At 40.8% G+C, this 25,267-nt stretch overlaps 1 protein-coding gene across 2 annotated transcripts in view; it reads right to left on the reverse strand.

The window, feature by feature from the left end:
- Nucleotides 1-25,267, reverse strand: part of LOC134531781 (nuclear receptor coactivator 7) — a 667,626-nt gene that overhangs the window by 415,891 nt on the left and 226,468 nt on the right. The window contains exon 1 of one of the 2 annotated variants that reach the window (XM_063367693.1): nucleotides 23,900-24,257. The exons of the other annotated variant lie outside the window; for it this stretch is intronic. Within the exon in view, the coding sequence (XP_063223763.1) occupies nucleotides 23,900-24,012 (113 nt within the window). The 5' untranslated portion in view covers nucleotides 24,013-24,257. Of the gene's footprint in view, nucleotides 1-23,899; nucleotides 24,258-25,267 lie in introns of those variants that run through there. 2 annotated transcript variants of the gene reach the window in all.

The raw sequence follows: 25,267 nt of genomic DNA on the forward strand, positions 1-25,267 counted from the left end.
ACCCTGGCCTACCCTGGCCTACTTTGGCCTACCCTGGCCTACCCTGGCCTACCCTGGCCTACCCCGGCCTACCCTGGCCTACCCTGGCCTACTTTGGCCTACCCTGGCCTACCCTGGCCTACCCTGGCCTACCCTGGCCTACCCTGGCCTACCCCGGCCTACCCTGGCCTACCCCGGCCTACCCTGGCCTACCCTGGCCTACTTTGGCCTACCCTGGCCTACCCTGGCCTACCCTGGCCTACCCTGGCCTGCCCTGGCCTACCCTGGCCTACCCTGGCCTACCCTGGCCTACCCCGGCCTACCCTGGCCTACCCCGGCCTACCCTGGCCTACTTTGGCCTACCCTGGCCTACCCTGGCCTACCCTGGCCTACCCCGGCCTACCCCGGCCTACCCCGGCCTACTACCCTGGCCTACCCTGGCCTACCCTGGCCTATCCTGGCCTACCCTGGCCAACCCTGGCCAACCCTGGCCTACCCTGGCCTACCCCGGCCTACCCTGGCCTACCCTGGCCTACTTTGGCCTACCCTGGCCTACCCTGGCCTACCCTGGCCTACCCTGGCCTACCCCGGCCTACCCCGGCCTACCCTGGCCTACCCCGGCCTACCCTGGCCTACCCCGACCTACCCCGGCCTACCCCGGCCTACCCTGGCCTACCCTGGCCTACCCTGGCCTACCCCGGCCTACCCTGGCCTACCCCGGCCTGCCCTGGCCTGCCCTGGCCTACCCTGGCCTACCCCGGCCTACCCTGGCCTACCCTGGCCTACTTTGGCCTACCCTGGCCTACCCTGGCCTACCCTGGCCTACCCCGGCCTACCCCGGCCTACCCTGGCCTGCCCTGGCCTACCCTGGCCTACCCTGGCCTACCCTGGCCTACCCTGGCCTACCCTGGCCTACTTTGGCCTACCCTGGCCTACCCTGGCCTACCCTGGCCTACCCTGGCCTACCCCGGCCTACCCTGGCCTACCCCGGCCTACCCTGGCCTGCCCTGGCCTACCCTGGCCTACCCCGGCCTACCCTGGCCTACCCTGGCCTACCCCGGCCTGCCCTGGCCTACCCTGGCCTACCCTGGCCTGCCCTGGCCTACCCTGGCCTGCCCTGGCCTACCCTGGCCTACCCTGGCCTACCCTGGCCTACCCCGGCCTACCCTGGCCTACCCTGGCCTACTTTGGCCTACCCTGGCCTACCCTGGCCTACCCTGGCCTACCCTGGCCTACCCCGGCCTACCCTGGCCTACCCTGGCCTACCCTGGCCTACCCCGGCCTACCCTGGCCTACCCCGGCCTACCCTGGCCTACCCCGGCCTGCCCTGGCCTACCCTGGCCTACCCCGGCCTACCCTGGCCTGCCCTGGCCTACCCTGGCCTACCCTGGCCTACCCCGGCCTACCCTGGCCTACCCCGGCCTACCCTGGCCTGCCCTGGCCTACCCTGGCCTACCCCGGCCTACCCTGGCCTACCCCGGCCTACCCTGGCCTACCCCGGCCTGCCCTGGCCTACCCTGGCCTACCCTGGCCTGCCCTGGCCTACCCCGGCCTGCCCTGGCGGCGCGCACGGGCTTCGCAAGGAAAACCACGCCCGGGGGATGGACAAGTCCACGACCTCGACAGATCGTCGACCACTTCCCCTGCACTGCTTTTCAGGTCGTTGAGACGTCATAGAGACACCACGCCATCTCAAAACTGATCGAGACACACACCGTTAGGAATCACAGTATATTTACGGACTTTTCAAAACCAGAAATTTTAACTCAAAAACAAACTCAAGAGTTGTTTGTAATTTCAAATGACTTTAATCTTCGTAAGAAACTACGCCGAATTTTGACTTCCGAATTCTATGTTCCGTTCTGAATAACGGCAAACACTCGCACTGACAAAATAAGAGTGTTCTTACTGTAGAATTAACACTTTTTTTTAAGTATTGTTAATTTACCGAGAATATTCCTTTGGTTTCGTGTTGGATGTAAGTGAAGTCAGTGTCAGTAAATTTACGAAGAAATCTGTAAATTCACTAACGTAACCAGCGTTCTTCGTACATTGACGGTGAAAATTTTTACAGAGTATCAGAGTGGAGTCCGTTCACGAAAAGCCTTTGTGAATACGCTGAGGGCGGATGCGTAGTTCTGTTCCCGTATTTAAATTTCATCTTGTGTTTCTAGAAGAGTAAAAATGGCACAAACGAGTGTTTTCAGAATAATCTTTAGGCACAAAACACCTGGTACAGATTCTTGAAAGCACTCAAGGGACTTGTGTCAAACCTATATCTTCATTTAACCGACATATAATGCCACAGTTAAAACTCAAATCTCATATGTATTTGCCCTAGGCACGACGTAAAGACTAGCGCACCAATTCAGAGCCTTGTGCTTTTATATATATATATATATATATATATATATATATATATATATATATATATATATATATATATATAAACTCAACTGCCGCATGTATGAAAGATCATCACTTGAAAACCGCACGAGCGTTATGGTTTTTTTTTTGTGTTCGTAATTGTAAATACAAGGTTTGTATGAATAAAATTTTTTTGGAAAATCGACCGGAAAATTCTGAAACATTCGTTTCAGTTTGAGAGTTCTGCTGTCACAGGTTTTCATAACAACAACAAATTCTGCATTGAACATTTCAGTGTTTAATCAGTGGTTATCATATTTTTGGTACATTCAAAACCGTCACATGTTCTCATAACGTTAAAATAAATCAAATTCTACATGGAATATTTCAGTGTTTTATCAGTGGTTATCTCATATCTTTGGTGCATTCCTAACCGTAACATGTTTCGACAGAATAACATAACCGTTAAAATTATCAAATTGGAACATTCAATTGATTGCAGTTCGTAGTTAATTGATATAAATGCCACCAGTGAGGCATGGTAATATCGGTCGGCGTACGCGCAACGTAAGCCAACTATATGATCGTCGAGTAAATGAGAATTACGAAGATCGTAGATACAGTTTGGAAGAAAATCGAATAAGAATTTCTCAAGCGCGATCCATTATGAAACCAGACCAACGGATACAGTCGAGTTCGACTCGCTCAGTTGGAGCCAACACACAAAATAATTTGGAACGGCGACAAAACAGACTGCCAAACGTGACATTACGACATAAACTTTTGGCATTCAGATATGATCCAACAGTCAATTACGTCACGGATGTATCGGTCAACTTCGGAACAATAAGCACTGTTTGTCAACATTGCAATGCTGTGAGATTTCCACATGAACCACCAGGATAATGTTGTGCGAGCGGAAAGGTCAAATTACCACAATTACCACCACAACAGCCAGAGCCACTGGCATTATTGCTTTCTGGCCAAGAACCTCTATCGAAGCCTTTCTTGCAGAGTATACAAAAGTAAAACAATTCCATTCAAATGACGTTTGGGGCGGATATCATTGAAGAACGAGGTTTCAGCCCATCTTTTAAGGTAAATTCAAAGTATGCTACTCTTGTTATCCCAGATTTTGCTTATCCGAGGTTCCGATTAATCGTGACTCCACTGGATATAAAAACTTGGAAATATATGTTATTTTAATTATTTATTTTACTTTTTATCTTTATTTGTTGCAAAGTTAACAGGATATTCTGCTATTACATCATACATTAAAATTTAAAATAAAAAAATAATCACAACATAAACATAATTGATGATAAAATATATAATACGTTATGCCTTGTCACGCTGAAGATTTGAAATATGTAGTTCGACATTGAAATAATAGCAAAGAAATTAAATTACGTTATTTCAGACTAGTCCTGTTTTCAGTTTGATCTCAACCACATTTTTTTTGCTAATTACACATTTTTATGCTTAGCTAATACTGCAGGAATTTAGTTGAGGTCATTATTACCAAACCCCAAAAATTCAGAATTTTAACTTTTAGATAGCGACAATTAGCCTATTTAAAGGTGTGACAACTGGTTGTTTATTATTATTATTTATTTGATTTTGATTTGACTTGTTACTGCTACCAAATTATAATGAAATAAATATTGATATTATAAAATTATTTGTTTATGTAAGTAAAATGCTTGACTGGAAACGTGTCAGGATAAACCAGCCTCACAACAGAATACACCTCATCAATTATAATTACGTAAGTCCAGAGGAACTTAGTTTAGTAAATGACAACATACGTATCTTCATCTATTAGTGGTGATATATTTAGTTAGAAAATGCATTTTAAGCTAAACAAAAAAAAAACAATGACTCATCTGAAGAGGTAAACAAAAGTCATAAAATTATCATTAAAATGGAATATTTGTTATCAATAGTAAACCTAGGGTGCACCCAAATTACAGGCTAATAATGTTAAAAATTACTTTATATTAGTTATTTAGTTTTTATAATAAATTTAAATATCATGTTATATCCATAATTAGGATTTTACTAATTGAGTCTATAACTTTACATGTAGATTAAAAACTTATTCAGGAACAAAACAAAACATATTACAAAAATACTTCATTTAAGTAATTAAAGTCCTTTTGGAAACATTAGGTAATTAAAATCTTTTGCCCAACACTAGGCGACGAAAGTCTTTTTCTTTTGTAAGCGTTAGGTGACGAAACGTTTGGACGACAAGCAATAATAAAATTTCATTAAAAAAAAAGGAACGGACTTAGCTGAAGATGAGAAATATCCGTGACATGTTCAAGACGAAAACTTGTACAGCAGCCGGCGCAGAACCGTGCTTCCCGGGCCGACAGGACGTAGATTCAATACATAATGTTTGAAGGTAGGTTAAAGAATAACCCAAAACGTAAAGAACTTGAAGAGGATCCAAAACGTTAACCTCCTGCAACATAAGGTTGCAGAGAAACAAAAATTAAATAAAAAAAAGGCAACAACAAAAAATACTCTCACTCTCTCTCATGCTTTCTCGTGACTTACCGAAATCGGAGGCTGAAGAAATTTACACTGAACTTCACGTCATATTTTAAAACCAAAATAAAACACCACTTCTAAGTGAGATGTCTACCAAAAAAAAAACTATGGTGCGAAAAAGTACATTAATCAACCACCATCACTGACTGGAGCCATCTTGGCGAATGCCGAGAACAACGGACGAAGCGGGTAAGTAATTCTAAAACAATGGAGCATCGGAAGCTTACCGAACTGCCACCAGGTTGCGTGGACGGTACTACAAAAAATGCTCTAGGGAAAAAAAAAATGGTCCAGAGTACAGATTTTTTATATGAAATCACGTGAAGAAGCGAGGAGAAACTGCAAGCAACTGCTGACAATCACGTGGACAGCATGCCGGCGCACGGTGGACAGGCGGGCGTTACTAAAAACTCTTAGGCTAGCACAGAACATCCGGCGAACAAATGGAAGGTTTTGACTGAAGCCAAACAAAAAATAGAATTGTGTGCTTAATGGAATATAATACAAAAATTTAAAGTAAATATCATTAATAAAATTAAATTTAAAAAAACTAAATTAGGTTTAAAATGTAATTAAACACAAGTAAACATTATAAGACTCAATATAAAATAATTATTAGGTACAGAAAACAAACATAATTTTACTATTTTACGAGTGCCGAAACGTGAAACGGCACAAAGGTTAAAATAAAATATTTATTATAAAAATATCCCAGCCTTTTTTTTTACCAATAACTGATTCCGTGTAACATAATTCTGTTTAAGGAATTAGGGACTAACCATAAATTAAGAAGAAAGAAAATGAAACGACCACACATATGGCTGTTAAGTCAATACTGAATAATTAGTTCATTACCACAATAAAAAATGTGGTTAAAATCTTAACAGGTACATAAATTGAATTTCAGAAACTATTCGTGCCCCACATTTAAAAGGCAGAAATTTTTTCTTTGAATCGAATTTTTGGATGAATTACTCTAGTTACATTTTCGGCTCCCCTCCATTCGGTTCAAATTTCCTGTATTTTACAGTATTATCCATTAGGTAATTATGATATATCGAGCGGGAAATAATAGCGACTACTACAACTCTGGCAGCCACAAGCAATCAGCACTTTCGTGCTACTTTGAAATGAATAATGAATGAAGGAAGTTGCGGGAAGGGGTGGAGGGCGTAGCTATTCTCTTTCAAAAAGCAGCCACCGCTTCACCCGACATGTATTGTTATGGATTGTTCTCTCTTGCATGGTGACGGCCATTCATCCCGGAACCAAAATGGCCGCTAAAAAATTTGAAGAGTTACTTCTCGCGGAAATTTGCTAACGAAACAGAAATCTTGCATAATACTATATTTCAGAACCTCATAATGCGGGTAGACGAATGTTTGTACAACTTATATTATTATTGATTAGAAATTTTCTTTGCAAGACTTAATCTTTCAGCGGTAGGAGGGCGGTTATAAAGAAAGCGGTTATTTTTCAAAGCTCCACAGCTAAGAGGCCAAGATGCCTTTACTTCTCAACATTTTATTAAAGAGTGTCAAAAACATCCATGAAACAATTGTAAGACCAAACTATTACAAAAACTGAACATGCGATTCTGTCCTGCCTTAAATTATTTATTATATCTTCTTCGTTTCGATTTATTACTTATAATATGAAAGTTTCAGCATTCGCAGACACTTAATATGAAATTTAATTTTTTTTAATTATATTGATTTTACTGAAGCATACACTACAATAAAAAAAATATGGGTAATATTTTCTTCTGAAAAAAAAAGGGGGGGGGGACACATTCACTACTGGTAACTACTTTTTTGAAAGTAATTCGTGTGAAAATTATTGTGAAAGCATAATTGAAATAACTAAGTAACTCAATATATATATTTTAATGTCATGTAACCCTATTCCAGACAAACTCAATTAAACAAATGATTTATTTTAGAGTCACGTTAAAACTACTTGATAGGAAAATGTATGCGAGACAACAACCAACACATTATAGAGAAAGTTATTTAATAAATTTAAAGTAAAAAACCTAAACAATTATATGGGTTAGTTACAGGTTATTTACAACGAGAACAAAACAGCATAATATATTTTTGCTTGGCAACTGAACAAAACTTAAAAGCTACGCTGATATTTCCTTACTGACCCTCGCATGGAGGTTATCACCACCCAACTAAGAAACTACAAGTTTTAACACTTCCTAGTATCTTTGGAAAAAAGAAATAATTTAACTGTCCTCCTAATTGTCAATTTGCGATACTTTCGCATTTGAATACAAACTATAGTAGGATAAAATAAATGACTTATCATCCAACCGCTTTTTAACTGACTACAATGATATTAAAACTAAAACAATCATAATCTATAGGTTAGAATTATATACCCAAAAAATTTTAGAAGTTGATTTTTATTTGCATCCTCACACCTGCAGATGCAAGCATTGGCCGAACAAGTAGAAAATACATTTTAATGAATAAAATGTAATAAATAAATTAGTATAAAATATAAAACATAACTAATGTATGTTTAAATAATAATTGTAGGAAAATTGTAGATATCATTATGTCTTATACTGTCAAGTTAGTTGTGGGTTGGAGTTTCATGAGTTGTAGTTTTGTAGAAATAATGAGTCAACCGTACATGACCAATTTCTCCGGAATAGGCCGGGGAAAATAAACAATCAAGGTTAACAAAAAGAAAATTATAAGTCACACGCAAATCGATGCCATTTAATATCATCGTTTTTTTTTGTAGAATTTTCTAAGCTAGCCACAACGGGGCTATAATCAAAGTAGGTATTTTATATTCGTAAGTAGTACGTATTTCAGTTCCAGAGGCATAGATAGATAAGGAAGCAACAAATCTCTGAAAAACACAGCGTTATTTGACAGTAATTCTTTAAATATTTTTTGTGGAACATGAACCGTAACAAACTAACGAGAGTTGCCTGAAAAAAGTATTGTTTGCTGTTATTTAATGACAAGGTTCCGGCGTCTAAAGAGCGAAACAACTCGAGCATATGATAGCCAATCAGTCCTCCAAAAGTGGAATAACCACAGGCCTGTTAGAAATGAGTACCTTAAAAGCGATCGCATATGGATAGCATTCACTTACCTCGCATTACACAGAACTGGTTTCTGACCTCGGGATGCCTCCAAGCTACAGCGATTCTAATCCTAGCCAAGAGTCATGAGACCGGGAAAATCCGCGGTTCCATTTCGCGTTAGGGTAGAATCCAAGTGCGTTTAATTTTTTTGCTGCTTCAGTGATTAGACCACAACAAGTCTGGATGACTCTGGGGTCAATAAAAATGTCTCATTTAACAGGTTTCATGAGTCAGTAGCCAATGAATAAGTGAAATTTTCTTGAATGCATAGAGGATGGTGGAGTCTATCCTGGAGGTGACTGAAAACGCGAATTTTTCCTGTCCTTTTCAATCAGTTGAGACCCTGAAATTTCGCGGATTCTTCTGGCCTCAGGATAGAATTCAAAGTTATAGGTGTGCTCGACCCATGTTTACTTTCCCATTGGTTGATTTCATAGCGAGAACGTTTTTATCCTTGTTATTTGGTACTACCTGATTCGCTTACTTCTCTCCTAGCTGGGCATCATTGGCTCACGGTCGTAGACGGGCGTGTCCAAACAACTGCGAGCCAATCATGAACACAGAGCGAGAGTGTGAAGGTTTGCATTCTAACTTGCGACTATATGAATCCGCGAAATTTCCGGGTCTCTAGCAATCAGATTGTTTTTTTCCTGCGAAAAATACATGCCCCTATTGATAGGTGTAGGTGATACAATTGCCTTGCAGAACTGCATGACCATAATGGCATGAAATACAGGGGAAAAATCAGCTCGTGATAAAATTTAAAACAAAAATACGTGCAAGTAGGTGCATGCCTGCGTTGGAGAATGTTCGCTTGTAAATAGGCGGCAGTCTGCAAGAGAAGCCATTTCCCTATTTGGCATGGCCATTCAGGACGCGTTTTCTTCCGCACTGGATGGCTGTGATTGGTGGGATGACAGTAGACGTAAAATTGAAAGAAACCCAGCTCACCCCCCCCCCCCCCCACCGGAATTCAAGAAGCCCCTCACTGAGGGGGCCAAGCTTACGCTTTAAAAATCGTGACTGTGTGAAACGGGGTTGATAAACGTAAACGTCGAAACAATGATTTATGGAAAATTTTATGTAGGCCTATATTTTAAAGTTTTCTGCTTGTTGCATGGATAAAGACCAAAATATGGACGGTATACAATATACAGACACACTACGATGACTTGTGTCCGTTAAAACCCACGTGCAAAACTCTCGGGCCGCGCGACCCCTCTCCCCCGCCCTACCCAAGCAAATCCAATAGATTTGCTCCCTGCCGACAATGCTACAAAGGTTTAAAACACAGCTGATTTGGAAATATTTTCGCGAAAAATACATGGCCCTACGTAAAAGTCATATCCCACATTAAACCAGACAAACTCACTAAAATTAATGAGCTCTGCGTGTTCATCGAAAAGTGGTAAAACTGCCGTTTAAGATAAATAATGGTACTCTGGAAGTCCACCAATGACAGACACACTGACACCAAGACCTCGATGGGAGAAACAAATTATACCTTCACCACTCGCGAGTGGCGTGGGTCGAAGCATTTACTGGTCACGTATTTCACGATATATCTTACAAATTAAAAATTAATTCTTGAATGTTAAACTGAGATATTTTTTTTCTGTGCTATGATTTTCACAGACGATATTGCAGGGTTGGGAGTGGCATCGGTGAGGGGGAAGGGGGGGGGGGGGGGAGAAATAAAACATTTAGAATTGAGCCGCCTACCAGACACACTGCTACATCAGTGTCACAACAGCTCTTCCCGCACGCATTTTGTTTGCAACAACCCTCAACCATCTTCGAAACTGTGTCTGCGCAGGTAGAGAGGGGTAATGGGAAAGAGCGTAAAGTTGGGTTTACGATTGAATTCCTTAAGAATTATAACTTAACATCGAGCACACGATTAAGTCAAAACTACATTTTCCAGTTTATGATTGACATGGAAGTCGTTAATTCCAACCAATCACAGCACAAAACACATGGTCGGCCATTGTTCGAAATGGAGAAACAGGTTTGAAATATGTTATTGACAAATGGGATACCTATTTTTCGAAATGGATGATGATTACAAATCACAAATATAAGAATTCTAACCAAAAATACTGCCTCGCTCGGTACAATACCAAGACATAAACTTCCGGCTGAAAGGTTCCGGTTTGTTGTGATTGGTCGCTTCCCTCAAGTCTTAAGTCATCATATGGTTCGCACACGACCCGTCAAAATTCACACACGACAATCATAAACCATTCCACTAGTTTACATAGAGTCATATGGTAAGTACACGACTAAGTCTTAATTCTTAATTCTTAAGTTTCAATCGTAAACCCACCTTAATGGCCCTGGCAAGTACCTCCCTCCCCCCTCTTTAAACCACACCCCTTCTAGGCCGCACCCGGTGCAGTGCCTGCTGCTCGGTGATCGATCCACAGGCCCGCGAGTTCATTCGCATGAACGACCCGCGGCGAACACCCTCCCACCCCCCGCACCCCCCATGAACAACCAACTCACCGCCGGCGCCGCATTAACCAGCACCGCGGACTGTACTTGCGCGCACGAAGCAACGACAAACTCGACTGCCGGGTTGTGGGCCCAAGTTTCGGCACGCCATGTCGGCAGCCATCTTAAAGAGCTATCAAACAACTGGCAAGAGTACTCGTGTGGAGCCGCTCGCAGCCGAGCTGTGATTGGAGGAGGGTCTGGTTAGTAGGTGCAGCAGCTATGGGTGTTACTAATCATTACAGAACAAAATTGATTGCACATGCTACTGGATGCCTTAAGATGGATTGGAAGATATATCCTTAACGTAAGATTTCAAACCACATAAAAAAAATTAACACCAGAAAATTTCTGAATTAATTTTTTTTTCCTTCAACAAAAAATTAGCACGCTAAATATTTTTGGTGAACCCACAATCTTAAACGCAGAACTGTTTGTTGTTTATTTTTTTAACGTGCCCATTATTTATTCTTGAATATCCATATACAACCTTACCAACAAGAAAATAACTTGTCAATAACATGAAAAGTATTTATTCATTAATTGTTTTCCCCATTATTTACTGTACTTTTGACTAGAAGGTGTGGTGCCCGGCTATTTTTGGATTGATATTTTTTTTTTATTTAACAGAGAAATTTTTCTATCAATAATTACTATAAACATTTATATTTATATAACTGTCGAGTTACAACTACTTTTGTTTTTCGATCCGACCTTCAAATTCAAAATTATTTAACCAATACTGTGTCCATAGCGGCAAAGATAATTACCGAGGGACTGGATTCAGGCCCCAAAAATTATTTTCACTTTATATGCTTCTATATTTTAAGTGAATATAGTTTATATGTAAGGTATATAAACTATCATGTTTCGAACGCACTTGTGCACCAAGTGCCGAATCGCGTGGCTATGCCAGCGCCACGCGGTAATTATCTTACAACTTATCAGCGTAAGTAAAAAAAAACTTTGTCGCTCTACTACGGTTTTAGTTACAAGTGTTGTAAACTCTTAAAATTTTTTTTAATTCGGTTGAGGCGTTTTCAGATTTTACAAACAAACTCGTCGCCATTCCCTTATATATATGTATGAGTATATATATATATATATACATACATAAACATCGCACCAACAGAGTCTCTTCAAGATGTGTTAGGTTCGGGCAACACCGGAGACTTCAGCTAGTACCTAATAGTGTGTGTATATATATGGGCGTAGATCCCGGTGGATCCAGGGGGTCTGGACCCCCTTTAAATTATCACGCCCCTTCCTGAAAGGACCCGCTTACGCTTACAAAATCGTGACGGTGAAACGGAGTTATAAACGTAAACGTCAAAGTGTTATATGGACAATTTTCTGTATATATTTTTTCTGCTTATATACCAAAATATGGGCAGTGAATAATATACACAAGCAACTTATTCAGAGATGACATGTGGCGGTTAAAACCTATGCCCAAAACTCTCGGGCCGCGCGAAACAACCTCCCCCCCACCCAACCAAAATTCCTTGCGATGCCTACCGATTTGCGTCCCCGTGTATATGTATATATAAAAATACCCATACTATTACTAGCTGAATTACGACAAATACAATTACTAGCATATATATATATATATATATTGACTGATGAGGTTGTGCGAAAAATAGGCTTAAAACTGACGGAACCCAAAGATTACTTGTGGATTCTGAACCCATCGCTGCAACTAAGTTAATACAAGTACATTAGATTTAAAGTGCTTGCACTTAAAAATAACGAATTTTCGATTATATTCGAAGTTGAGTGAAGTCGTTGCATACAATCTCGTGTAACTATAGAGTCTGAAGTTGAGAGTCCACTGTACTCTATTTCTAAATGTACAGCAATCAGTAAAATGTTTTAATACGTTGAAAACAAGCGAATAGTAAGCAAATTTTATGACCGCTGCAACAAAAAAAAAATAGAACTAACGATTATTTGAGAGTTCTTGTAATATTTAAAACATAATATGTGAAAAATACATTACAATTACGAAACCATGAGTTTAGACTATAATAAAAACTAGTTAGTTGTAAGGCGCAGGTGCACCCATTGAAAACTGATGAATACAACAAACACTTTAATACGCACGAAATATTTAGTAATAATTCAATTAAACTTATTTCTCATATATATAGCTTATATATATGAACTGATAAAATAAGTTGACATAAAAAATGTTTTTACTGAAGAAAATCTTGAAAAACTACACTACGTGTTAATTGTCTCTGATGAAGGTGCTCAATTTAATAGAATTCGCAAACAAACATTATCATGCTACAATTCAAATTTGCCTTAACATCTATTCGCGATAAATTTAATTCCATCATTAGCGCTGGACACAATAGTGGTGGCCAACAACTTTAATTATATTAAACAGATACACGCTGCCAAAACGTGGCAAACTAAGCCACAGCTCGCTACTTTATCGCTGCAAAATGCTGAAACTATCGGCCTCGTCAAAATACGACGCTATGCTCCCCCCCCCCGACTCATATCTATGCGTCACGGACTCGACAGCGATGCTAGGAGGAACACGTTAGCAAAGAGCAATGGAACATGTTACACTGAAAGCGCATAAAAACAGAATTCACACAGCGTTAGAGAATCAGTCAGTGATGAGCCTAGGATGTAAGAAAACTGTTCTCCGCTCTTGCCAATCGAATTAAGTATTAGTAATTGGATAATTTTCTTTTTGTAATAAAGTTAGATTCGAAATAAAAAAAAAATAAGCTTGATATTCGGCACACGGCAACGCGGCAACATGACTGAGACCACGCGGGTCGTTACCACAATGCCGAAATACCATAACGCCTAGTGTCAAAATTGACGACAAAACCGACTGCTAGAAAACTGTTGTGTACCACAACGCCGAAATAACAACTGAATGAATTTGTGTGTGTTTCTTAAATGTACCTTAACGGGAAATACCACAATCAAACCTAACCTTACCTAACCTAGCGTAATATAACCTAACCTAACTTAACCTAGCCTATCCTAGCCTAGACTAACCTAGCCAAACCTAGCCTAGTCTAGCCTAACCTAGTCTAACATAACCTAGTCTAACCTAACCTAACCTTTGTGGCAGTCCTGCAATGACACTTTTCGGCGTTAGTGTATTTCGGCGTTGTGGTACACAGCAGTTCTCTTGCTGTCGGCGTTGTGGTCAATTTGGCATTTCGGCGTTGTGGCATTTCGGCGTTGTGGTGCGTCCCCAGACCACGCTGGCCACATGCAAGACGATGACGAGACCTCCAAATGTTCCCGCGGCCGGGGACTTGTAACCCGGACGGGAAAGACAGAGGTGGACTCACGTCCTCGTCAGACGGGGCCTCCTGTGCAGCACCTCCACGTAGTTGAACATGGCCGCAGCAGCGCCGACGACCCTCCTCGCCTGGCGCGCCGGGAGGAAAGTGGAAAAGTTTCTCCCCCCTATCTACGCTTCCGATCTTCTGTTGCCGGGGGTTTTAAAAGACTCGACCGACCAAACTTCGAACTATGAACTATTCACCTCAGCTTTTCTCGGAGAGCGCGACGCGCGCTATCTTTAGCTCGCGTGCCCGGCACACCACAGAGACGTTGGTTCACTAGCAGCCGATGCCGACGATTTCGGGAATTTTCCCGCAGCGGCGTGAACACGTGACTTTCAATTCAGGGCCCGACTTTCGAAGGTGGAAGTCCGGCGCACAACTCTTCTTCGCCCTTCCCTGGAGGCATCTCTTCCTGCACAGAGCCGGCGCGCCGCTCGCTCCAAGGAGATACCAAGCTCCTCCCCTTATCAGTCCACTGACCAAAGAGGGCGTGTACCCCTCTCCCCCCTCTAGGAAGCTGGCGGTGAGGGGTGAGAGTAAATGCTTATCTACAACTTTTTTTTTTTGGATGACCATTGCAAACAAATAAGCGAAAGGTCAACATCCGCGCTTATCGTTCGTTCGGGCAAAAGCTCTTGTGTGAGATTATTATTGCCTGTGAGGCATCGGCCTGCCGGAAAAGTAGGCGAACAGCCAATAGCGACGCTCGCCGTCGGAGGCCCGATCTCTATATACACAAGATAGACGTGCGGTCTTTTCAGCTGCGCAGTATGCAACATGGGGACTTCGCACGGCGCACCCTACCACGTCACAGGTTGAAAGTCTGTACGAGAGTTTGAACTAGCACTCCATCCTATAGTTTTACAGGTATCGCATCATGCATTGTTAATATGGACCAAATTTAAAATAAGTTTTTTAATTAAATTAAATTGTGTACGCGCAACAGACAAATTACATTTCTTGGTCTCTTGGTTTAATGACGCGTGTGCAGGAGTTTAGGCATGCAAGGGGGGAGGGAGGTTGGGGGGCAGAATATATACCCTCTCCCAATATTCAAATTAATCCTAAAAAAAAAAATTATATTCTTATCAACAAAAGGAAGGAATTTGAAATCAAACCTTAGGCAAAGAGGTTATATACTCCCGCCACGAAATTAAATCCCTCGTACGCTTCTGCGTGTGTTTTCTTTATGCACGTAAAAACTCTGAATTACAATGTAGTTTACCGAAAAAAACGTGTATTCCAAATACGCTGCATCGGACCTAAGGACGAGATAAATTTCATTTCTGTTGACTCCGGAACCGACATTTGTCTCAGGCGAAGAGCGGGCTTACGAAGTACGAGTTTCTGTTTCAAGTCGCCAGTAAATTAAAAAAAACTAGCGTCATGATTTCAGATGCACTTCTGCTTAAAATATTCTAGCACGAGAGCCTTCTTTGGTTAAGCCGCTTTCGCACGATTCAAGGATGAATCCATTTAAAGACGCCAAAACTTTTCCGTGTCCCTGACGACTTCCGTGCCGCCGGGCTGTGCAAGTTGCAGCGAACAGCCGACCAGATCGGTCAATTAGCACCGAGTACTAACGAACGGATGTGAGTTCAAGTCTTGTCTACAGCGTGGTCATCAGAGACGTTGAGAGGTTAAGTGATGTGAGCGGAGCCTTAAAGTGGCCGCACGAGCTCTCTAAGCGCTGTGGCGTTAAGGGGGTGCCTCCCATTTCAGGTCAAGATTTTATATTTACAGTAATTACTAGAGACCTGCAAAATTCGCGGTTTCGATGGCCTTCAGGATAGACTGCACATACCCCTGTACACTCGGGCAAATAACGCAAGTTCATTGGCTGCCGACTTGTAAGTCGTCTCAGCTGGTTTGTCTGTGATTCGATCCTTCTTTGATTGAGGGTTTATAACTGGTTGAGATTCGTCCAGATGAACAGTAAGCCAATAGCAAAATTATCTAAGAGGTATATGTGTTTGAATTCTAGCCTATCACCGAATGAATCCGCGAATTTTGCAGGTCTCTAGTAATTACAGATAAACTTGTAGACTTTTTCAATTGTTTAGCTTTCACGAAATGGAAATATATATATATACAGCGCATAAGTTTTGCATAATTGGCTGCCAAAGTTACATTTTTAACGTTTTTTGGGTTGTACAAATAAGGAGAATTTAATTTATTGCAAAACTCAAACTTTTTGGAGCGAGCCCTTAAGGGCTACACTGGCTCGCGCATCTCTCGCCTCTCAGCCTCTACGCCTCTGGCGTGCATCCTCGTATCGGTAACACGCCTCTATGGGACTTTAAGCGGCGACCCTATCATTTTATTTTGGAATTAAAGCTATAAACTTCTTTGCAATTCCCTATACCATTTACAAATACTGTGTGTAGAATTTCTCACGCGTAAAAATGTCCGTGAAAAACACCCTTTTCAGCCTTTTTCACTGTTAAAATACACATGTTATGTACGAAACCGTGGAACTAAATTGACATGGACAAATGCAGTGGCTCTTAAATGCTATTCGTAATCAGACACTATTGAACGGTTTGTAAATGGTGTATTAACCCCTAGAGTTCTGCCCACAACGGCGTGCGGCACCGGGAAAAAAAAATCACATCGGTTGAACGGCAACGTCCGCCAAGTTTCCCACTCGCGGAAAACCTGGTTCAAGCCCCGCCAGGAATCGAACCCAAACTTGGGCGGCGAGTGATCTGACCTCTCGACCTCTGTGGCCTTCCGCCGGAGACGTGGCCTGCAAGGTTAGGATTAAAGGCATCAAGAAATATAGTATTATAAATACGATGGAAAACAAATTACGTACTCTGAAAGTGTAACTAACGTTGCGTCGAGGATGGAAATATTAGCAACGAATGCGCGCGCTCGACATACAACGCAAACATAACAGGATGAAGTCCAATGCGCCCGCGCGCTTCGTCCAGTTGTGTTCAAACGCAAGATGATACAACGTAGAACGTGGTTTATTTTATAAGGAATCAAAAAATATAACTGACGAATTGAAAAATATGTGTGCTCTTAATTTTTTTAAATTTTTACTAATAGCAAGAGCGTATTTATTTTATTTAAGGTTGAAACCATCGAACACAGTTTCTTTAATTTGGATATCTTCAGGTTTGTTTATAATTTACTAGCTGAGAAAATTGTGTTTAATAAACATATCGTCTATGATATTTGCCCATTTGTTGGTTCTCTTTAATGTGACGAACCCTTTGATATCTCTTCCTTTTGATGTTAACTTTATGTTTTACTTAATTTATTAATAATAGCCCAGAAGTATAACTTCTAACGCGCGTACGTAGGTACACAAAACCTTAAAAAAACAGTACTTTGTTCATAATGTGCCCGTGACGATGCTGTACGAGTGTAATAAATGTATAGTTTTGTTTCGATACTAAGTCACAGAAACATTGGCTCTTGAATATACGACAATGCTTTGAACCGTCTAGTGCTTTCCCGCAGAGACAGTTTGCAAGCGAACTAACCAATCATAAAGTGAACATCAACTATATTTTGCAAGTATATTTAATCCCACTTCCTCTCATGGTAGTTAGCACACGTCCTTTACAAGCTGAAAATTGTGTCGTGTGAATTTTGTTTCGGTCCGTCAAAATTTTGATGTAAAACTTAGTATTTTTTATCTTACATAGTATAAAACAAGTAGAATGTGCTGAATACTTTAATTAGCGTAAAACAATATAGTTTTAATACATTTGTGTGGTAAATAAATTTTATTGTGTAATGCAACTAACACATGCAATAATTTCGTGTAAAACAGAAATTAGCAAAGCCAGAGAACTTCCGAAAGAAATTTAAGTTCCATTTGTTTGAATTTTATAATTTAAACTTCATTTCTAAAGTTTCCAAAACGCCTGAAAGAATTTCTTGCACGTGTTAGCTGCTAAAATATGGATCCAAGGTCATTTATTTTAAACTCCTTTCCTCAAAAATCGTCACGTGTTCCAAGAGGATGAAAAGTTTGCACGCATGAGGAATCTATTGCCACCTAGCTGACTCAACAGCAAGTTAGCGAACCAGAGTGAAAACACTGGCGATAAATTTGCCCGCACGAAAATGTTCAATCCGAATGTGGCAGCAACCATTGTACGTTCTACGAGTTATGTTACAGTTTAAGTTATTCTTTATATGAAACAGTTTTCGTAACTCAAATCGTACTCAAACTGGTCATTTAAATATTTTTATTCTACAACCAAGTTCATAGAAACTATGTTCATGCTAATGTACCGAAAAATTTAAGCCCAGAACCTTTCGCAGCGATTCGAAGCTATAAACATATGTACCAAGGACGTTCTCATTAAAAAAAATCCCTTTCAGCACTGCCTGCAGACGTAGGTAGATTTCGAAGTAACTATTTCTTATGGAAATGTTCCGGAAAATTCTATAAATTTCTGGAACTTTTAAGAACTTAATTATACATTCTCCAATAATCCAAAATGATCGATAAAATATTTTCTCATATTTCATGCAGCGAAAAGGTTACGAATGTTTTTAGCTCAATGCATCCAGCATTGAATAGCTCAGAACGAATTTCATATTATTCCTACTACGGTAGTTATGAGCTTTTTAACCTTAAAACGCTATTTTTCAACAAAAATATGTGCTAGTATAAAAATTAGCTTTGGACAACGTTTAAGATAAATTCTAACGAATTTCATAGTAAGGAAGTTTATCTTTATTTTATGTATACCTCTGGTTTAATGGTAAAAGTTTCATTCAAAAAAATTCAGCGCAATTAGATACGCCTATTGTGAAGAATTTTTACAATAAATTATAACGGATTTTATAGTATACCTACCTACTATAGTTTCAGATATTTTTGTCTTTCAACCCTTGTTATTTCAACCCTTTGCAGTTGGTTGGTCGTATAAACAATTATTTCACACGAAAGATGTAGATAATATTTTAAGGTACCTATTTCAATAAATAAGAACTTGTTTAAAAGTGTACATGGTAGAGAAATTATGATTTTTTTATATTCTACCCCTATTTTTTCAACCCCCTTCAACAACGGTTCGTCTTATAAGAAAATTGTTTCAGACGAGAACAATGTTTAATAAACTTTAAGCATGGAGCACCTGAAAGGTTTTCAAGGAAAGGGTTAACACTAATATAATCAAGGGCTTGGTTTTACCATCAAAACCGCATCAAAACAACTTGTCAGTTGAGAATAAAGGGATCTGCAGCAGATGCTGTCGTATTCGGAGGAAGTTAATCGAACATTCTTCAAAGAATTAATCATTTGAAATAGCTTTGTGTTCAAAAAAATAAAATACACGACAATATACTTATACAATGATTATTATTGTAAAATTACAGTAATAAACATTTAAAATTACCAGAAAAGATTGAGACTTTTTCATTGTCACTTACGTCGGTTTAGCCGATATAGATATGACATTTGGCGTTCTAGGGTTTTCTGAATATAACATTATTTTTCATTCATCAGAGGAAGGGAATTTAAAATAAATAATTGAAATAGTGAAATGAATCTTACCCTAAATAGTAAATAAAAAATTGTTCAGCTTCTATCAAAAGTTTTTTTACCCGACAAAAAAAAATTGAATAACTCCAAAAAAAATTTATGCCACTTGAACTTTGGCCACACAGAGCGCTATACTCGCTATGTTTACTATGTTCGCTATGTTGGCGATCCTGGGGATGTCGCCGGGTGTTTGGTTATCGGCTATTTTTATAAACATCGCCGACTTCGCGCATGCACAGATAATAAATCCGACATCTGTTTTCGCGCGGGATCGGGCTATAACAACTGCGTTTGCTTTTTTATAAAGTTTTGCTTCTCTTATTTTTGTGTCTTAAATAGTCATGTCGACGGAAAAGTTCATCGAAGAAGTACGAAAATATAAATTTTTATGGAATAAATCGATGAAAGAATATAAAAGACAGAATATGCAGGACAATGCCTGGGATTTTATTTCAAGGGAATGCTATCAAAATGAGTTGTATTTATTCTGAAATAACCCATAAATTTGGTTCCGTTCTTACACGCAACTGCTTCATCAAATTATGAAATTCTTCAAATTATTTTATTTTTGGATTAACTTCATTAAAACCATTTCTTTTTATGTTTACATACTGTGAGAGACGACAGACAATCATAATAGTCTGAATCATCACTCGAATCCCACGGCATGAGACTCTCCTACATCGCGAACTAGACTATTCTGTGTGGCCACCTGTCGCAGCGAACATAGCAAACATATCTTTCTGTGTGGCCTCACCTTTAACCTATTAGGTATTCGTGTTCAGATGTCTCTGATTTGCAGTGATTTAATCGGTTTCATATCTAGAAAGTACACGACCATAACAAAGGCAGTGGTTAATCCGTAAACAGATTTAGAGAACGTTCGGGTTTCGTGATTGGTCCTGTTTCTTCCAGAAGTATGACTTCCGTCAGCACACGAATCACATTCGTTCTCAATAGAAGCAAACGCGTCCACTATCATAATTTGTAGAAACTTATGTGGTCTTAGAACGGTAATAAAAAGAAATCCAAATAAATAAAATAAAGTGGATTGCGAACTTTATTTCGGGCTGTCTACTAATCTTCCAAGTTTGTCAGGGCAATGTCGTCGCCCGCAGCACAACCTACAGTGCGAGCGGCGCTTATCACGTTAACACGTGCGAGATGCGTTCCGAAACCCGATCTCGAGTAGTGAGGCGTAGAGGCGCACACGTCGGCCGATGCGCTGGCCTCGTTCGGCGGCGTTCAATTATCCGTCCGCACGGGGCCATAAGGGCGAGATGAACGAAGCAAGGCTGGGTTATGAACGCCCAAGTCGGGCAATGCGAGGGTCGCTCCCCTCCCGGGACTTATACGTCCGCTCGCGTTCAGCTAAAGGTCGCGGAGGGATGTCGAAGAATACGAACAAGAAGAGGAAGAAAATCTCCAACCCTTGCCTCGTTCCGTCCGAAAACGCTACTTGAACCCGCCTCGCCATCTGAGAGTGACTCGTAAAGAGGGATAAGATCCCATCAAAACATGGCTGCGTTCTTGAACCTGATACTGTACGATTTGCTACAGGCTACCCAGAAGAATGTAATATGGGACGTTGGCAAAATGCTCCCTGATATCAGTAGCGTCATGTTTACAAAGTTCGCTGGCAGCAGAAGGCCGCGTGTTTTTAGTCAGAAAACACCGTCATTTACGTCAATCTACGATATTCATTTTCTTACAGTTTTTATTTCCACGCACTCTCCTTCAGGTGAACATCAATAGGTTCCCAGAATACCAAAATTCCAACAGTTATTTTTTTTAATCTATTTTTTTTTTAAAAACAATCCAGACGTTCTATAAAAATATAATATCATGGTCTTGAATTTGTAGCGGCAAAATCGTAATTCCGTAACTGTTACAAATATAATATTTTATTAAAATATTAATCAACCTGAATTACGAATCAAAATACCTAATAAATAGTCATTTGCTAACGATATTCAAGCATACGTTCTTCAGGTTTACGTAGTCAATAATTTTACTCACAATAAGATGGAAATTTCAGATGCCAATAGTAAGTTTATGTTCCAGCAAAGAGCTAACATGAGTCAGAAAACCACAACCAATCACGTGCTTCAAAGCGGGCAGCCAAATTAAATTAAAAAAAAGCAGGTTTTGTTAAATATCCAGAATGATTCTTATGAGTTTATGTTCACAGTATATATACAACGATTTTCGTGAATTTACCAAGATTCCTGCCTAGCCAAATCTACACAAATGCAAAAAAAAAAATTAAACTGTTTATTTAAAAATATATATATATATCTTTGCGAGGAGCCTCTTGTTTTGATAACTGGCTGTGAAGGCTCTGACCGCCATGACGTCGTATTTACGTGGCGAAGACAGGGTTACGGACCGATCCAATCCCTAGGCATGATTTAATTTATGCGCAGTCAAGTGGGTTTCCAATTGCATCTGATACGATATCAGGGATCCCTTCGTACCAATCCTTTCAGTGAAAAACAAAGTAGTCATATATATATATATATATATATATATATATATATATATATATATATATATATATATAACCCAAGCCTTAAGGCAACCAAGCGGAGTCTTGCAATTGTTAAACATCGTGATTACATTCCCTATTGCCCCATTCGAGCCCTTATTTGATTTTCCACAGTTCCCCGAAATGACAGGTACATTTTGGAACGGTTACTTTCCGTGCATGGCTAATTCCTTACTCAATTTATCTTTAATAATCTCCTTGACCGAAATAAATAAAAAACCATGTCAAAAAAAGGAAAGCATTCAGCCTCACATGTCTTCATGCTGACGATAAGTATACACTGGCCACATTCGACATTTAAAATCGACAGAACTGCTGAAAATCTGAGATTTTGTTTTGGAAGCTTCACTTGAATACGCGAATTTCAGCATTTAATTTCTGTGACGGAAGTTAAATGATTTTCTGCAGTGATTAATATTGTTGGAAGCTATCAATCTATCACTAACTTTTGTAGAACTTTCAGGTAATATCATTTAAGTTAGATATATGAGGCCAAGGTTACATGGCACTTTGAAATACTTCACTGGAACATGTTTGACTCAGAAACTGGTTAAATGTATCTCGCTAATGTTCCCGTCGGAGTTATTTCTCATTCAAACTGAACAGTTTCATCCAATAACCACAGAAAGACATATATTCTCTAATTGATTGTGATAGGCTGGTTTCACGTTAACAAACAATAGCTACAAAAGATGACCGAAGCTAATGTACAGCAGCAGAAAAATGTAACAGGTAAATACAATATACGAACTGATTTGTATCGTGAAAGTGAATGTCAATACAGAATAATTGTGTTGTATTATTTATCCAAGCATGCACTTAAAACACCTATACTAATGAACACTGAAAATAATAATAATTATGGCGATCGATTCGAGCTGTAAAAAATCTACTGCCATGTAACCTGATAAGAACTTTATTATCAATCAAGTAAATGTTTTAAATATGGTTACCTAAGCATGTGCCGTGTGACCATGCTATAAGTCGCTGCCTCAAATTTAGAGTCCAAATTGAATATATATTTTTTTGTAAATGGAACAGAAATATGAATTTAAGAATAAAGATTTTTGTACAGTTGTACATTTGGATGAAAACAATTCTATCACTCCAAAATAGTGTTTGAGGGAATACAGGTTTCGGGTTCCTACCCGGGAATTCATGATTTGTGTTGTCCTAGTACCTCCAATTATTTGAAAACCTTTCTCTGATTGGCTTTCCAGTATTAACAGAGAAAAAAATAAAGCCAAATTATTGAAATTCGATTATCATTTCCAAATTTAAAAAAAAAAATGCTTGAATGAAGCATGAAAAACAATATGAAAATATGTGCTAATTTTCGTAAGAAATATAGAGCATTATCTCGAAAAAAGTATTTCGTATGTACAAAGTTGCAATATATTTCTTGTAGTATTAAGGTGGGATTCCTATGCAGCGCCTGACGCAGAACACTGCTGCAAGGGAATGTCATGGAACTGTCTCCCATGGTGCGTCAGCTGCACGCGCGGCCAGCCCGTTCGGAGACCAGTGTACACGCAGCCGGAGGAAAGGTACTGTTCACAGTTCGGCAACATGAGAACCCGTCAGTACTCGCAACTCTACTAGACAATGGTTTCATCGTGTTTTGATGTAATCTAAATGCTTCGTCGCTTCGGTGTTTTTTTTTTTTTTTTTTTTAACAAGACTCCACTGATTAGATGTTTAAAACAGCCTTCCACAGTCCAATCAGTGTATTTTTTTTTTTTAGCATTCCCGTCACATCGTTGCAGTAGAATTATTTTTCAAAATTGCCTAACTCAAACCTCGCTCACTCGTCCTTTCACTACCACAACACCGGACGGCGACAGACGCTTTGTAGGAAATCTCCATCCACGCGCGTCAGCCGTGCTGCGTCAGACGCTGCATAGTAATCGCACCTTCACACACACACTATTTCTTGGCAACTGGTTTCCAAAGGGATCTTTTGTACCAGTACATAATTGTTATCTTCCCCGTGTACGTACAGGCACGGCAGCGCGGGGCACAGGACCGCCAGCGGCGCGCGCAGCCAACAGGGTCTCTTGCTGAGGCGGGGCTTCCCGGAGCTGGGGTTCACGTCGTAGCGGCGGGCCACCATCCTCTCCCCCCGCCCCTCCAGGGGGGGAGGGCGTCACTGATCGCACACTCCCTCCGCTCCGAGACAAGGGTCGCCACAAGCAACTACGTCACTGGATCGACCACCGCATGTCAGACACTTCATACGACTTCCTCATCAATAAGATGCTTAAAATCATTTTGATGATATAGTAACAACCTCTTCTCAGGACATCATAAAACGCGTGGGTTCGCCGCGTCACGCCGCAGTGCACCACTTCCGCCCGAAATGGCGATGACGGACGAAAGTGCGGCGTCGCGACGGGCTGCGCTTCGCACCGCGGGAGGGTGGGGAACGACCGAAAGGACGCCGCGAGGCGTCGCGACGCGCGGTGAGCCTCGACCCCGGCAGCCCGGGCATGACTGCGGTCCGCGCGACGCCCGACGTCGCCCGACGACCGCCGCGGAAAGGCGCCCTCCGCGGACGCGGACAAACCTTTTTTTCTGGTGGTCTTCCGCTCGAGTCGCGACCAACCACTGACACACACACACTCACACTCTCTCTCTCACACACCCCCTCCTCCGTTCCCCTAGCCGTGACCGGGACGTTTAGTCATTCCCGCTGGCTGTTTTCGCTCGCGGACGCATAACAAAACGTGCCCTCCCGTCGCCAACACCCTCCCCCTCTCCAATTCCCGGCCACATCTTTTCCAAGAATCCGACACAACCCGAGCTACGCGCCGAAGCCTTGTCATCGACGACTGCGCTGTCTCGCGTTCCCCGGCTATCTGTCCCTCGACAGCTGATCCGCTCGGCCAAACCAGGGACGTGTGCGATTGCCCTCACGAGACATTTCATAGTGTGCATAATCTTCGAGTAGAATGTACACATCCTTTAATTCACTAAAAAAAATTGGTTGTCTGTAAAGTCGGTTTACGAACGATAGATTAACGTTTCAACATCATAACAAAACATTGATGAAATGATTGCATACTTTTATGAATAAAATTGAATCATTTTTATTTCAATAATAAAATAATAAATACTTGAAATTATACTAGTAATCAGATTTTCAAATGCATGAATAATTAACCTTTATTGCCGAAATTGTTGTTGTAATAAGCAATGAAAACCACATTAACTTTTCACTTCACTTTATAAACAGTCGAGTGGAAAATAATAGATGCGGCGCAAGCGTACAATGAGCGTAACGGGACACAGCGTAACGGGACAATGTACGTAACGGGACACTTTTTCGTGCGTGCAGCCGGCGTTCATCGATTTATTAGAAGTTGTCA

This window comes from Bacillus rossius, chromosome 5 (assembly GCF_032445375.1).
Source record: "Bacillus rossius redtenbacheri isolate Brsri chromosome 5, Brsri_v3, whole genome shotgun sequence".
Classification (NCBI taxonomy): domain Eukaryota; kingdom Metazoa; phylum Arthropoda; class Insecta; order Phasmatodea; family Bacillidae; genus Bacillus; species Bacillus rossius.